At 37.7% G+C, this 16,976-nt stretch overlaps 1 protein-coding gene across 1 annotated transcript; it reads left to right on the forward strand.

Moving 5' to 3' along the window:
• Positions 1–2,128: 2,128 nt before the first annotated feature.
• Positions 2,129–7,661, forward strand: LOC139966139 (tyrosine-protein kinase receptor Tie-1-like). Its single transcript, XM_071968863.1, has 6 exons — positions 2,129–2,284; positions 2,973–3,293; positions 3,886–4,113; positions 4,801–4,944; positions 5,488–5,634; positions 6,991–7,661. Exons 1-6 carry the CDS (start codon positions 2,200–2,202, stop codon positions 7,032–7,034), a joined length of 969 nt encoding a protein of 322 aa, XP_071824964.1. The 5' UTR covers positions 2,129–2,199; the 3' UTR covers positions 7,035–7,661.
• Positions 7,662–16,976: the final 9,315 nt, after the last annotated feature.

Raw genomic sequence — 16,976 nt, forward strand, 5'->3', positions numbered from 1 at the left:
GAATAGGCTATATCTCTATGACCCCCCTCCTCCCTATACCAAATAGGCCCTATCTCTATGACCCCCTTCCTCGCTAAACCGGATAAACTTTATCTCCATGACCCCCTTCCTCTCTATACCGAATAGGTTCTATCTTTATGATCCCTTTCCTCCCTATACCTGATAGGCTATCTCTCGATGACCCCCTTTTCCCTGTACCGGTTAGGCTGTATTGTATGACCCCCTCCTCCCTATACCGGATAGATTATATCTGTATGACCCCCTCCTCCTTACATCGGATAGGCTATATCTCTATGACCCCCCGCCTCACTATACCAAGTAGGCCCTATCACTATGACACCCCTTCCTCGCTATACCGGATAGACTTTATTTATATGACCCCCCTCCTCCCTATACCGGATAGGCTACATCTCTATGACCCCCCTCCCCTCCTCCCCATACCGAATAGGTTCTATCTCTATGACCCCCTCCTCCCTATATCGCTTTAACGCCCCCCACCCTCATCCCTTTATTGGATAGACCATATCTATCTGACCCCATCCCCCCTATACCGGATAGGCTATAATCTATTACCCCCCTCTTCCTTATACCGGTTTGGCTATATTTCTATGACCCACCCCCTCCTCCCTATACCGGTTAGGCTATACCTGTATGACCCCTTCCTCCCTATATCGGATAGGCTACATCTACATGACCCCCTCCTCCCTATACCGGATAGGTTATATCTCTATGACCCCCTCCTTCCTATAACGGATAAGCTCTCTATGACCCTAATCTCCTCCTCCCTTTCCCACACTTCTTGAAACTGTTGGGCAAATCATATATTCAACCTACAAATATAAGAATAAGAACCCGTTTTGGCTCAATTCCGACGAAAGTTAGTTTTTTATCCAGGTCAACGGTCAACAAGAGATCTTGTGCTAAGATTCTGACAATATAAAGGTCATAGGCTAATACATATAGATACTTTAACAATTCATACAAGGTCGGTTCAATTCTTCTGGTTCTGGCTAAGATTATGGGAGATAGTTGTCCCTTTCAGATACATATACACAATGCAGATCTCTCAATCACGTTCAGTGTATGTTTCCTTAAAGAGGGTGACCCGTGGTAATTCGCGTGACGTAACAGCGCCATGGTAATACTTACGTTATGCAGTCTCAATATAAGGGAACTGATGTGGAGAGTGCAGAGTGTTTGGTTTATCGTACACATGCATGTCTATGTTTGGTTGACTTTGTTTAAAATAATCATCTGATCTAGGATTGGCCTATTTTGTGACTGTGTTTTACAATATTCGGTTTTCCTCGGCCACCTACTCAAAGGCTAGCTTGCCGCTGTTCTTTACGTTTCACGTCCTCCATCTACAACATAGAGCAATACTTACTAACTGAATTTACCAACCTCACTCGAAACCCCATGTTCCTCGACTGCACCGTTAACCGACTATATACCTCGCCCTCTAGATAAGTTATTACTGCAGTATTGCTATAGTACTATCGCAAGAGATATAATATTCCCAATATATAAAGTTCTGAGGCGGTCGGTATGAGTTCTTGCAGGGTAATACGGGGGAGGGGTTGGGGAAGTGGGGTAGGGGTGTGTTTATAGGGGCGTTCATGATATCAAACGTGAACTGGAAGGGTTGACCGTAGTCAGATTCTACGCAAATTCAGAACTCATATCCAACGAAATCACAAACATCTAAAGAAAGAGGGCACCTTTCCCTACTACAGTGTGGAGTTCCTATAAAGTGAGGAACTCTACTCTAGTGATAACGAACTAGGTCCCTGGTCCTCGGTTGGTTACACGAAGGGAGAAAAAACACTTTACCAAGTGAAGAGGGCACCTTTCCCTACAACAGTGTAGACTTCCTATAAAGTGAGGAACTCTACTCTAGTGATAACGAACTAGGCCACTGGTCCTCGGTTGGTTATACGAAGGGAGAAAAAAACACTTTACCAAGTCAGTACACATATACATACAGCAGTTAATTATTATATGATTATATTCCGTTTGTTACAAGGAACTATGGAAGCGTAACACCCTTTACAACTGGAGTGTCATGGTCACCGGTTAAACTGAATAGAATTCTGACAATTGTTCAAAGTTTAACCTTTTATAATTGTATTTATTATTACTTTAATCTTTCGACTGCTTGAAAGGAAGCTACAACAACAAGTTGTCTGGCTAATCAAAATGGCGGCACACGGGGCTGTGTTTTTGCTTGCAAATCTCATATTTTCTACCGTTCATCTGCAAGCATATGGATTTACTAGTATTGGTGAGAAATTTGATCAAAGCATAGTTTTTAGTTACGCTCGTTTTACTTTCCACATCAGACCATGGAGGTAAAACAGACTAATATAAATTTCCGACTGAACTGGTAAAGCTTGAGCGGGAGGCTTTATCGATAGCGAAAGATTTAACATACATTTAAGCTACATTTTGTGTTATTGCTTCGAGAAAGCTTTAGACCTGATTCCGTCTCCCCTCTTGTTATGTTCTCTCTTTTGTTATGTGGGGGGGGGGGGGGGCATGTAGTCTCTGAGTTCTTTATATTTTTATTCCATCAATTTTTTGGGGGAGGAAATTGTTCTTTCTCTAATGGGGAGTACACCGACTGCTTCGTACAAAACACACACATTACATGAGCGTGGTGTATTATGTGTTAATTGAGTGACTATACCTATAACACTGAGGTTGTTTCTACCCGCCTGGCTTTATTGACTCATTAACTTAAATAATATTAATTAATTGGTTGATAGTGCATAGAATATTAGCTGTAGTGAACCTTCTTTACAAATCAGATGTATGTGCGGGTGAGGGTTTTGTGGTGTGGAATGTGTATAGATTGGAAGTGGTGAGCAGGAGCGATCACGGCCATTCATGCAATCTTTGGTACTTGGAGTACGTTGCAGTTGGCGCATTTTATGAACTCAAATTAACCTACGTTTACCGTCTGCCCACAGCAAGTGATGCGACTGTTGCCATAAAGAACCCATTGGTTACAAAGTGCTTTGCTCATCCAGTGAAGATTTACGCATTTCCCGACACTGATACAAGTGCAGGGCTCGATTCAACCACCTTTGAAAGATACGAGGGTAACTTACCGCTGGATTTTGAGGTCACGGATATTGGCTTCCAGATAGGGAGCAAAGGTCAAGTTTTGTGCATGTCAAGTGGGAAGGGTTGTGGCAGTGGCCAAAACCCTCGGACCGGTGCCTTCGTGGTAACGGTTGAGGCTTCTACTGAGACACAAGAAATCATAGCGATTGCAAATCCTGATTTAGGTAAGGTATCGGTTGCTATGGTAGCAATTTTTTAAATATATTTGATAACATATAATATGTGATAAGTCATTTAATGAATAAGTCAACTTACCTGCCTTAAGAGGGATATACATCAAAATGTGCCTGTTAAAGCAGACGTATGAAAGAGGGAAAGAAATAAAAATTGGACAAATCGAACTGTCTACAATCCTTTAAATTCACTTTTATGCCTCGACCCTGAGTCATCCTTTAATGTTATAATGATGACTTGCAATGTAATCTATTCTGCTTTAAAATATGTTAAATCTAGAATGCTCCTTTTCGCGAAATATTTGGTGACGTCAGCTCGTCAGAGCCGGCATTTTCATGCTCTTATAGCTAGCTATTATGGGTTTGTGGCAGATATAACGTCTCAGGATTTTTTTTAAATGTTATCTACGGAAGCCTATTGATGCCAGTTAAGGAGAAAAATATCAAATCGACGTAAAAATCTAAGTTACTACCGAATTCCAAAAACATACCAAAGGACTTGTTAGGGGAATCCAAGGAAGTTTAATAATTAATATTAATGATAAATAATATAAAGAATTGTTTTCTATTGTTTTAAATATAGATCTGAAACCAATCGGTCAGATATCTTATACAATCAGTCAAGGTGAGACTGCTGACTTAGGGGTTCAATACGACTATCCAAGTGATATCGTCTGGACTCATAATGGATATAGTCGCAAGAAGTGGAGAGGAGAATTGCATATAACAGTATCGGAAGCTGGAATATACGAAGCATTCAGCAAGAAATGGCGGCACGAAGGGCGAGTTACCTTCCGTGTTATCAAGAGGGGTAAAGTTTCAAAGGCCATACCACAGTTTTACTCAGCTTAAAATATCAAACATTAAACGCCTTTTGTTGTGGAATGATATGCCCTTTGGAATTTAACTTACATATTAATACTTTACTCTATTATCCTATTGTGCTTAGCCATTCTCAAAATTATGTTATTCATTTTGCCGGTGTGATTAATATTTCTATTGCAGGAAGAAGATTTCTATTCTTAGGAAGAAGGAATGCATACATCAATTTGATTTGGACTGAAACATTAGTTACCCCCCCCCCTCATGTAAAGTATACAGATACTACGCGTCCGGCGGCGTAGCTACGGAAGGTGGGGGCGCTTTGACAACCAAATTTCCCCCTCCTAACAACAAACGCCCCCAATATACGTCATGAACAAAACAAATAAAGATCGATAGATCAGTGACGCGATCTTTATAGTGAAATTGATAAATTCTATTCCTGGTTGCAAACTTTGAACACTAATTCAGTACCAATAGGAGTTGCGCAGTCCCCACATAGAAGTTGGCGGCTGGTTTCGAAGCCAGACAGAGGCTGGCTGTTTGCTGGGGGTGGGGTTGGGGTGGGTTATTGCTGTTCTCTAATTATTTACGTACAAATATCAAGTGCGATATACCGGTACAAGATATACTTAAATATTAAATTTGAACTGGGTGTGATTTGATTTTACTCAAGCTTGTCCCGATGGGGCGTTTGGAGCGACTTGCGATCAAAAGTGTCCGCCTTCGTGCACAGCTGGAAGAGGAGTTTGTGACGATGAAGACGGCACCTGTTATTGTGCCCCTGGCCTCACCACCGTCACGGAAGATTGTGATACCGGTAAGTGGTGAACGTTTGAACATAAAAAGGTGAAATTTACGTCAAAATGACTATATATACCTCTTTTGCAGGGAAACAGTACTAAGCTAACATGGCTTTGTTTATGTTATTGAGTATTATCAAAATATATTATTGTATAAAAAGATGGAAGGCATGAAATCAACATGACTATAACGATGAAGTAATATTGATAAAATATATGCAGTAAAACATGTCTCAAACGAAGGCGAGTGGGTGGTTCTAGGGGGAAGGGGCACAATTTGCATCATGGACGAAACGTCCGGAAATTCCAAAAGAGGAATGGTTGGGGGGGGGGATGGGGGGTGGAAATGACATAAGAAGCGAAGAAGGGGATTGGTTAAGTTGGTAGAGCAGTTGTAATGTCACCAATTCGAAGCCTTTTCTTTATCTAAGATTGTCATTAACGAATTACATAATCGTTGGTTGTGACATTGCAGTGAATTTCTCATCAGTTTCATGTACTTTTGCCATTGAAATTGAGATACATAAAATATCAATAGTATTCATTTTAACCATCAATAGTTGCAGCTGGCTTTGGCATCGATGGTAGTCACCTCTGCGAGGCAAATGGACTCGCCTATCCTGGCTGTAGGGGAATCCTCTTTTGCTTAAGGGATCCATACGGTTGTTCCTGTTTCCACGGAATTGGAGGCGTCGATTGTAACATAAGTAAGTTTTTGGTTGTCTTTTCTACACATTTTTATCTTTTACAGGACTGCACTAATCATCCTTACAACTTTTCAGATTCATCGACACACTACATAGCTGTGGCCTATCCAGGGGGGGGGGGGGGATGGGGGAGTCCCTTTTGGCACTAAACTGAATTTGTTCTAGGTAATTTTGTTCCAAATGATCTACTTAAGTTGGACACAAAAAAATAGCCATTATCGTATTCTGGTCTTCCTCACTTTTAACCAATATTTGCTAATACAATAATCTGTTGGTTGGTAGCAACGTCGGTGCTAGTGCTAGTGAAACAGCATGACGCCACGTTTTCTGTAAATATAGGAGTGAGCCCTCGCTTATATGGGCAGCAACCGTTGTGACGTTTACTGTACAGTCTTTATAGAGCTAGCTACATTGTCATTGAAACATGATTTTCCTAAAAGGAGTAAGATTCAGCATGTATCTATTTGGCAAGTCTTGTGTTTCAAATTTATTGATAAAATTCACGAGAAAACAACAACCATTGAAGGTACTATAGGGTGTCACACACAATCACTGTTCAAGGATGGTCAATCAAAGTCTTTATTTATACGTAGATACCATGGCAACCAAGATCAAGGCTGACCTAACATTATCTCTTATTAGTATCTCTTATCATCTGGACATACATTCAAGCTTGTAGTTAAAGGCTATACGACCGCTCAGTACAGAAAGAAAGCCTATGCCCGTTTGGTTTCGATTTACTGAAGAGTTTCCTTAATTAAGTCCTAATTATTAGCAAGAGTCTGATCTCAAGCTGAAATATAGTAAACTTAGCAAGTACTATAGTACAGAGAGACTATGTGCAGTTTTCAACATTTTTTGGAATAATAAAAGTGACAAGCAGCTGAGTTTAATATTAAATTTGAATGGAGGATGAAATTAACTCAAATTAAACGTTTAAAGTGAAAAGAGTTTTTGCTTAACTTGAGAAGCAAATTCTACCCTTCACTGACTATATATAAATGTCGATGATTGACAAGGAATTCAAACATTGTTTATTTCTGGTCCCCAAGAGACATGTTGTTAATTTTTTGTAACGTTTAGAATATGTGGTTTTTTAATTAGGTTGTACTTGCAATTTATTGAGAGAGAAAAAGAAGAAGCCCATCCCATGTTTCCATCTTTTCCCATATAGTAAACACTGTAGTACTTGCCAACGTTTTCTCTACTATAGTGTGTAAGGGCGTCCTTCCATAATCATTCGATGTCCGTTTTCACTTTTGTTTTGGTTCCCCGCTAAGAATCTCTGTTTATATCATAACCTATCTAGTAGAAATGACTGCATCAAATAATCTCCTTTTTCACTTCTTATTCAAGGATGCCCAACTGGTATGTACGGACCTAACTGTGATCTGAGTTAGGACTTCTATGTCGATGGTTCAATTCTAAATCCCATCATGCGATCATCCTGGAGCTTAAGTTTACTTGTAATTTTTCTTTAATTACGTTAGACGTTATTCTCCAATATAATTTCAAAAAATAAATAATTGCTTTTCTATAAAGGATAAGAAAATTAATTAAGTATGTATTATATATTAGCCCATTAATTATATCGCTTCCAGGCCTATTAATTATAAGATTCTGACTAGTATACATTCTTAGCAGGTACACAGTTTAAAATCATTCATGAACCCTTTTAACAGAACAGAATCATGCGCAAGGCTCGTGATAGCCTCACCTGGCATAACACGTCATCATTATACACGGTGACGTCATTCTCGATGTAAAGGGACGTTATCGGTGGAACAAGTTTTCAATTAATATTTATTTTTGGGTTTTTTTTGCTGGCAATTCTTAAAAAAGTACATTAATATCAATAAAATTAAATAATGGACAGAATACAGCGATTAATGATTTTTAATTATTAGTTTCTCATTTATGTAGGCCGAATTTCAAGGTCGACAATCATTTAGGTTATAGTGGAAAGTATATTCGTCACTACTGATTAATAACCCGCAAGTAAAGTAATAGATTTTAATGACATTGAATTCCAATATTTGTGTTTATCTTCTTGAAGCTAAAATCTGATAACTACCTAACTTCTTCAATAAACTATGCAAAATGGTCACGAGTCCTTTAAAACAAAATCAGTCTAGACGGTTAGCTCTGTATGAGACTAACTGTATGAGACAGCTCAGGGCTTGTTTTCGTTTTTAAGTTTTAGATTACGAGGATATGTTGTAAAGCAGTAAATATACTTGATATCACTACCATGGTTACAAGAATACCGTAACTATGAATGAATGAATGTGTGTGGACGGGAGGGGGGGGGGGGGCTGGGAGGGCGTTTGATATTTGCAACACCCCAAATTTAGTCACCTCTCTTCTCTCTTATGTATCTCTAGTTTCTCTCCCATCCCCACTCCCGCCTCTATGTCTAAGATCAATGAACAAAGTTGCAAGCAGATACGAATATATATATTAAACCTCAGTGCAACCTGCCATCCCGTTAAACAGGCGAATTGCATATGCAGTAATGCGATGTCGACTGCGCTACGATGTGGTTACATCCATTGTTCGCAGTTTTTTTGCAACGATGTTAACGTAGAATGCAACCATGTTAACACAATTGAATCAGCACTCAATTAGTTTCACGCAGCTTCAGTAAACGTCGAACAGTATCGTGTACTAGGCCTATGTAATAATGTTGAAGTACAACGGTGATACAATATAACTAACTGTATAATGTCAAGAAAACGACAACCCTGATGAAAAGATATGTTATGGGAAAATCTGAGCCAAACCATTGATGACGTCATCGGCAGACGAAAATAACGGTACTGTCACAGAGTTAAGTATAGTAAACCTTCATTGTTAATTTCTTGTGTAAGGTAACATTGTGTAGTGCCGGTTGTGTATTATGTTTAACTTGGGTATGTAACGTGCGTAATTAAGCAGTCCAGGCTAATCTAAGCTAAATTCATTCTCTATGGAGTTAACCTAACGACTCTAGCTTAGCATTAAACAAATAGCTAGGCCTATAGGCTAGACTTGCTTTAGAGAATAATTTTTAGGCCCAGCAACATTACTAGCTAGATCTAACATTGTTATGCTGTACTATACCTTTGGTACGTTAGTTGCACTACTAGTAGGGTAAACGAAGGCAACGTATAAAGTAGGACGCCTGAGCATACGAAATCGTAAATTTTGCGTTTTATCTTCAAAATTAAAGGAAGGCTTACGCATACGTACAAAGGCTATAGGCCGAACGATGAACGTAAGGCCTTACCTTACCGTAACGTTAGGCCTAGCCTAGTCCTAACAGTTAGCCTAGCCCTAACGTCATAAGGTATACAAATACTATATAGAATCATTGAAGGCTAGGTCGATGTGGTAATTTTTCGATACTATGGGACAATTCCTCACCCAAAACGTCGGGTGAAGCTAGTTCTTGTGGTCCCGTTGAAAATTTGATATCAAATATATAATAAATGGAATAAAATAAAGAACTTTAGTATAGTAACGCTAGACCAAAGCAGTTTGGGCTAAACAAAATATCTAGCCTAGGTAAGGTATTTACAGTCGAATATTTAGAATATTTCCCTAACTTGGCGCCTTCCATACAGCAGGCTACGCACTTATATATACGAAACTATTACGAATTCAAAAGGCGCAGTAAGTGAGTTCGCTAAGTTTTATTACCTGGCCTTCCTAGGCAAGGCCTCTGGCAATATTGAGTAGTTTATTTTTTTCAGTGTACTTCACTAACTGCATGCATTTCAATTTCAACACTCTTATCTAAAAACATGATCAAAGCAAAAGGGTTAATTTCCATTTTTTGTATAACTTTTTTATCCGTCTCAATTAAAACATAAATATCAGACAGACTAAGCCCGCAAATTCTTGAAAAAAAGTTACTTCAAGTTGCAAAATATAGCACCATATTGCGTCTAAGGACCCTTAATTATCAAAAATCGAAGGTGAGGGGGACACCCCATTAGACCCCTCCCCCAGGACGGCATTCACAAATAAACATTGTGCTCCCTCCCCCCCCCCCCCCTCAAGGTTGTGCCCGCCCTGTGCCCCCAAAATTGAGATGTCTGGCCACGCTCATGCAGCCACTAATATAATTAATACTGTTTATTTTATAGACAATGAAGTGTATGATGATGCTTTTCTTCTTCTGGGCGTACCAACAATACGGGAATTGGTACCAAAAGTGGGGCAGAGGATCAAGTTTGTTAAAAAAAAACAAATTGAAGAATTCAAAGCCAAGAAGAATGCAGTTGATGTTAAAGTAAGAATTGAGACAAATGCTCAGGTAAATCAGGAAACTGGTTCTTTAACTTGTTTCAGGTGTTTTAATAAGACTAGAGCATCTGAACTCCTTATTCATTTGCAATATCATGCACAACATTAACTCAAATACTTTGACACTGTGTGTCCTGAATGCCAATTAGTGTTTGCTCATTGTAAGACTTACAAAAGAGAGGAGATTGTTTGGCCAGTTTAAAATATAAACCTATATACCAACATCATCTATATTAAGGTCATCTATCAACTCTTGAACATATCTATTAACTCTTGAAAACAGAGAATGTTCAAGAGTTGATAGCTGCTATACTGTGGGTCATTCTCAAAAGAAGGTTAACACGATACATAAATACTGGGAAGATAGATCTTTTGAATCATGAGCTATTTACAAAAAGCATTAGGGTCGTTGGACAGTTCAATTAAAAACCCGTGGGGAGACCTGACCTCAGAGAGTGCTCATAAGTCCTATAATGAAGTAAATGCAGTGATTGATGGAGATACAGGGATGTTAAAATCTTAATAGGACGGTGACTTCTTCCATGGAGGACTATTTATGGGACGTAAACTGTAGCACTTAACTTCAGTGTCAGTGATGAAACATTCTATTTCAGTGTTGGTATTATTTCTAGAGAATGTTGTTACACCTTGAGAAAGAAGTTCATCAAAATGGAACTAAATGTAATTCCATGCCAAGCTTTGACCTCATGGGTCTGTTTGTTTTCGCAAGAATTCTGCATTACATAATTTTCTAACATTACTCAAACTTTTGACTGAATTTCAACAGTGGATGTATTTTGGTCCACTTTGTGGGCAAGTGTAGATGTATCTATACACAGGTATGAATGCATGGTAGGTTTAATTTTTAAGTGTTGCATTAGGAAGGTGAAAGAAACAATTGATTCATTCTTCAAAGTAAAGGTGGGTGAAGTGAACCAAGAATGAACTCAAGTTTACAGGAATACACTAGATTTGAACTCCTGCTAGGAAAATTTCACCTTTCAGATAATTCTTTTAAATCTCACCAGTAATATTGACAACTTTTCACTGAAAATTCCTTGGCCTGCACAAAGTGGCTAGGTGTGCATTACTGCATAGATGACATAAGTTTTGAGGAAATGTGAGTGGCTTTAATGCAGTAACATCACACCTATTTTATGTATGAATAATTCTTTTCAATATTTATTTACAATTAATTTTATAATTCACATATCCTTATTTACTAGAAAAAATGATCAATTTATTTATCAAACATAAGTAACTCTGCTCATAAATTTCTTATTTGGTAGGTTATTGTGGATTATATTGTATATTTCGGGTCGTTATTTACATGTTAATGAGATCAGTTGCATAATTTGTATAGGCCTACTAGTTGGTTGTAATGTAACAAACCTGCAAAGCTTTGCTCTCTGGTTATTCAATGTATAGAACTTTATACTTGAACTGTTTATTAACATAATACATTGCTACCTTCTGTCTCAACTTTTCATGATGAGCTTGTCATGCATAAACTGCATTAAACCAATGAGTGAAATATTGTAGCTCAAGTTACGTTAATAAAATGTTTGAACAATTGATTGTCTACATGTTGTCATTACAGATCAAGCAAGGAATTCATTTTTCAATATGAAGCACTTTTGTCTCATGCGCCATTTGGCATGCTTATATTGCTGAGGGTGGTTAACCTCTCTGGCTTCCTACATACAACATATGACCGCATTTAAAATGGATTGCTTTCAATGATATAAATTTACTGTACTTCATGTAAGGTTGCTATATGCATTTTCAAGTAACTGAGGCTGTAGTGCCAATGGTGCCTCACCTTATTGCAACTAAAGTATATATCACCATATGAGGATGAGGCATATAAACTCACTTCATGAACAGTCGTGACCGCTAGCTTGAAATTTAACAGCCACATACTCCTCTGCTCATGAGCAAAGAAGATAGTGAAATCTTAATGCAATAGTTGTATTTTTTTAAGTACTGAAAGGTCATAATTGTATGATCCATATTTCAGTAAATAAAGGTATTACCATTGCTTACATGGTTCATTGAAATCACTGTCTCAGTATGTTTTGGACCTGCGAATATGATTTTCTTATCTTTTCAGTTCCATTTTACAGGCATGCTGCACAATATATTAGGAGGAAGTGCGAGATTTGTATCAAGGCATTTAAATCTGCATGGGTGATCAACTGTGACCCAAGTGATTAGTAAATTTGATATTGAACAACTATTGCTTAAAGGGGTTCACAACTGTTGTAAAAATCGATTACACAACTTTATGTTAAAAAAAATTAAAAAGCCAATGTGTAAAACGAGAACACAACTGTTGCTTCAACTTGACACAATTAGAATTGTGTACACTGACTACACAACAGTTGGTAGGTTCATATAGTAAACAGCGGTTGTGTAAAAGTTTATACAAGTTGTATAATATTTTACACAACCGAAGTAACAGTGTTCAATGGACAGTAATTGCCAAGATTGACTAACAAATTTCAAGGGTTTGAATCGAAGTTTTCTAAGACTGTCTATGTCTCTGGAGTTAAAAATATTGGTATGATGCGGGTACCTCCGAAGATATATTTAAGATTCCATCAAACTACAAAACAAAGGAGAAACTTGCGAACTAGAGCAGAATGTAGTTTAGCCTTTAATACTTTACTTTACTGACAATTCACGTACTACGTAAATGAGTGGAATATTCCACAGAGACACTTTGTAGTATTTGTCTTGACCTAAACCTAGTCGTTGGCAATTGACGGAGGCAACTGCCCTTTTTGATTACTAAACGTGGAAAGTATAGGTTCCAGGTACGTGTTTATATAGGTACAGTCTGGTTCCAAAGCTTAGTACACCTGAGTAAAATGTTGGGGTATCTGTTTCTCTCCAATTCTGTCTCTCTTTATGTAGTTAAAGGTTAAAGGAGGGGTAAACTCAATCGTCATCCGTGGTCTATCTCCCTACAAATTTCACTGTCATTATCACTGAAGACCCTCTAGTGGCATATGGAAGGAATTTACGGGGAGGGGGTATCACCTTCCCTATTGAGATATTTGTATATGATTAAGAGTGTTGAGCGACAAGATGGTTTAATATTTTAGCAACTTTTTAAGTAAGTTATGTTCACCATTTTCCACCTTTTTTTTCCTCACAAGAATCGGCAATTGTTTATCTTCGGAATTTCTTGGCGACCCTTCAAAACATTTTGGCAACCCTGAAAAGCTTCGCGATCCCCAGTTTGAATATTTTCCCTAAATAGAAATCATATGCCATCTGTACTGTATCATTGTTTTAATGAAGAGACGATGACAGCTCTATATGGAATCACCGATCAATATACTACTAAGTTATTATGTTTCTCTAATGTAATGTGTTTTTTTTTTAAATAAGTTGCGGGGATAGATATGGGCTTTGACAATGCCGATTCCAAAATGTTGAAGTTTATGATACCACTGACATTGTTTCCATGAACAGCACCTCACAGTGAACATCTGAACAGAGAAACACAAGGGAAAAAAAGATTTCATCCCACACCCGTCCCCCCCCCCCCATCCCGGGTGCAGGGGACACATTGGCATATGCCGGTTAAATGGCTCAACAGCGGTGTGATGTTAGGTCAGAAGCACCCCCCCCCCCCCCCTCTCAGATTCAGATGACATAGGCGCCGTTTCATGTTGGTCGAAAAAGGTACTAGTTTCGCCAGGGGCGAGAAAGCGCCCCTTCTTCAAGTCCCCATCACCACCGGTGTGGATAAATACACCGGTGGCATCACACGTTAACGGTTAAAACGGTTTTTAACCGTTGATATCTCCCAAACAGTACAAGGTTGTTCTTAGCTTTTCTCATGTGTTTTGGTAGGTATCTCAATAATTGTTGAGGATAAAGATGACGATTTGGTTCTATTTGATCTAATTCAGACGGCAAGTAAACCCTGCATGGAAGTTAAAGATGTCTCAGCGGAATCCAACAGTTTTTCATGCTGGACTTTGCATGACGTCACAACTTCCTCTTTACAAAAAAAAAAAAAAAAAACAACGATGAGAACTAGTTACGGAATCAACATACGTGGAAAATATGTTGTCTAGCTGGGTTGGTATATAGTGAGACCTTTTTTAGTACTAAATTACCTAAAATACCTCCATAAATTTGTGGCCGGAATTTTTGTTTCTTCAAATGTCGTACAATGTCTAACTTAATTAATATACGCATTTTAACCTATTAAGTATGAAGTATCTCATATTGTTTAAATCCTAGTATTAATTTATTCGCCAGAAATCTGCTTTTCTTGGGCGGTTTTTTCTGTACCTTTGACCGCTCCCAGAGAAACATCGGGATCCGTCAGTTCCCGAATCTTTTTCGGAATTAATAAGCCGGCCTCGCTCGGTCTACATCAACCTAACTCGGCCTACATCGCCTATAGTATGAAGAGATGACTAAACAATAGAGATAATAATGTGAAAGTTACTAGTTATACCCCTGGTGATATAAAGTTCGATAATAACGACTAATAAAAAATAATTCACGAAAAATGAGGAATGTTAAAATTTTCTTTTCACTCTAAATTTCTCATGAAAAATATTACTCAATTAATATCGAACTGGAATGATTAAATTAGATATTTGCCTTCCAATGTTGACATTGCATTACAATGAATTATAAGACATCGACATTTCCTTTTGTTGTAACTCGCTATTATGAAAAAAGAAGCTGCATGGTCTGAATAAATGAGCAAAGACATCACATAGAAAATTTAGTGAGATTACTAATGTTTTATACATTAATGTGTGAATTGTACATAGATACATGGTCTGAATAAATGACCATAGTCATGTACATTGATTTTTTAGTTAGATTACTAATGTTTATACATTAATGTGTGAATAGTTCATAGGTTCATGCATGGTCTGAATAAATGATCATGGCCATCACATTTCTGTTTTAGTTAGACTACTAATGTTTATACATTAATAAGTGAATAGTACATAGATGCATGGTCTGAATAAATGATCATAGCCATCACATTTCTGTTTTAGTTAGATTACTAATGTTTATACATTAATGTGTGAATATTACATAGCTGCATGGTCTGAATAAATGACCATAGTCATGTACATTGATTTTTTAGTTAGATTACTAATGTTTATTAATGTGTGAAGAGTACATAGCTTCATGGTTTGACTAAGAAGTTTCGTGCACAACGGAAATATTATATAGATATACTTCAATGATATGCGTGTAGGTGTGTGGGATATGTGTTTTGGATAATTTGATCTTATACACACAACCATGAGGATACACATGCTCAGGAGGTATATGAAACGGGTTATCGACAACCCCCCCCCCCCCTCCCCCCCAAAAAAAAGCAGGCGTAAACATGTGATGCATAATCTACCGTCAGTGCATGGTCTATGTCTATATTTTGAAACCTTTAATATGAAGAGGTACGAATGTTTACCGGCCATGTCTGTAGCGGAAGCTCTCACCCACTTGAGGATCATAGCCTATGGACGTTGAAATGGGAATCCCGCCGACCCGGCGGCATATTTCTTTCGTAGGAAATGTTGGGATGAAAGTTTTTTTAATTTTTTTATTCTATCATTTTCTACGAGAAAGAGGTTTGAAGCTTGTTTGTTCTGTATTTTAATTACCGTTCCACTTGATAGCCTCTGGTTGATATATGTTAAGTAGGCCTATACTACGGTACACGAATTTTTGGACAGTGTTGACAACAGGGCTTACACAAACATCTCCATTAACTTCCATGTTAGTATAGAGGCGGTTATGCATTTTAACTATACTGAGTTCAATAGAAAATCTATTTATTCTAAAATCTGTCTATGTCTGTAATGAAGATAGATGTTTGCACCGGTCGCTGAATTGTATTTGAATTTTTGTTTTGTGACAGTTCACATTGTTTTTATGAACACATGGTTGAATGTTATCATTGATGTATGAAAACTGATGAAAATAAATTGAAAGCATTAAAGAACAGGATTAAACTGGAATCTTTCAATTAATTAATCTGCGATAACATATGAATAAAATGACAGCCAATATCATGACCTTCATACCAAAACAACCCCAAATGGATATTTCTGGGGTCGGTTGGGTGGTCTGTGTTTATTACAAGTATCGTAAAAGGCGTACCAGACTTTTGGGCGTTCCATATGTTTCTGACAGAACAATCAACAGCCTGTTTCCATTGATACAGACATGAAGCCTACTTTTCTTAAAGAGGCCATGACACGAAAAATCCAACTTATCAAGAGTAACTTCCTCTGAATCTATGAGAAAATCTATGTACAAAACTATCCTCATCACCTTGAAAACCTCAAGGACTAATTAGAAATTAACGTTTTAATATTCGCATCTGAATATGGATATCTGAAAATGCGATTTCAAAACAAGACAATGATGACGTCATGTTAGGAACACAAGTGCCAAGCCCAGGCACGTACCGGATTCCCAATCCACTGTCAAATTTATCAATGTGAGTGATTTTTCTGCATAATTATTTTTGTGATGTGTATCTGTATTACACTTTTATTATACAAACGTTGATTACTACCTTTAAGAGATAGGGAATTGTGACGTCATTCGTGTGAGGGCTGATGCATAGTATTCGATAAGGGAACAATTATTTTACACAGAAAAACACCGTCTACCCCTTCTCCGCCCACTCAACTTCTACTTCCCTCGACCAGAATCCTTGACACGTACGAGGAGAGTTATAGGCTGAATAAACTGTACATAAACTATATAGTAGGCCAATATAGCGTTTATTAACGACACATCTCAAAGACACGTGTAGTAAATGACGATATAACGCAGACCGAGAGACTTGTTATGTACTTAATCTAATTTGCCAGTGAATAATTAGTTTACTATTCAAACCCAAATTTTTAACCAATAAAATATCGATAATTTCTAAAAATAAATTTCTTAATTTATCAAACTCGATGTCGCATGGCCTTTGTGTAAGTCTAATAGAATTTAGTTTTTACCTTGTCATGACATTTTAAGCATATATTGTTGTTTTAACT

Source organism: Apostichopus japonicus, chromosome 4 (genome assembly GCF_037975245.1).
Source record: "Apostichopus japonicus isolate 1M-3 chromosome 4, ASM3797524v1, whole genome shotgun sequence".
Taxonomy (NCBI): domain Eukaryota; kingdom Metazoa; phylum Echinodermata; class Holothuroidea; order Aspidochirotida; family Stichopodidae; genus Apostichopus; species Apostichopus japonicus.

Excerpts from the sequence above, each read along its gene's own strand:
- LOC139966139 (XM_071968863.1), top strand. The coding sequence starts at position 2,200 with ATGGCGGCACACGGGGCTGTGTTTTTGCTTGCAAATCTCATATTTTCT. Across the intron at positions 4,114-4,800 it reads CTTCCGTGTTATCAAGAGGG|CTTGTCCCGATGGGGCGTTT; the intron begins GTAAAGTTTCAA and ends ATTTTACTCAAG. Across the intron at positions 4,945-5,487 it reads CACGGAAGATTGTGATACCG|TTGCAGCTGGCTTTGGCATC; the intron begins GTAAGTGGTGAA and ends AACCATCAATAG.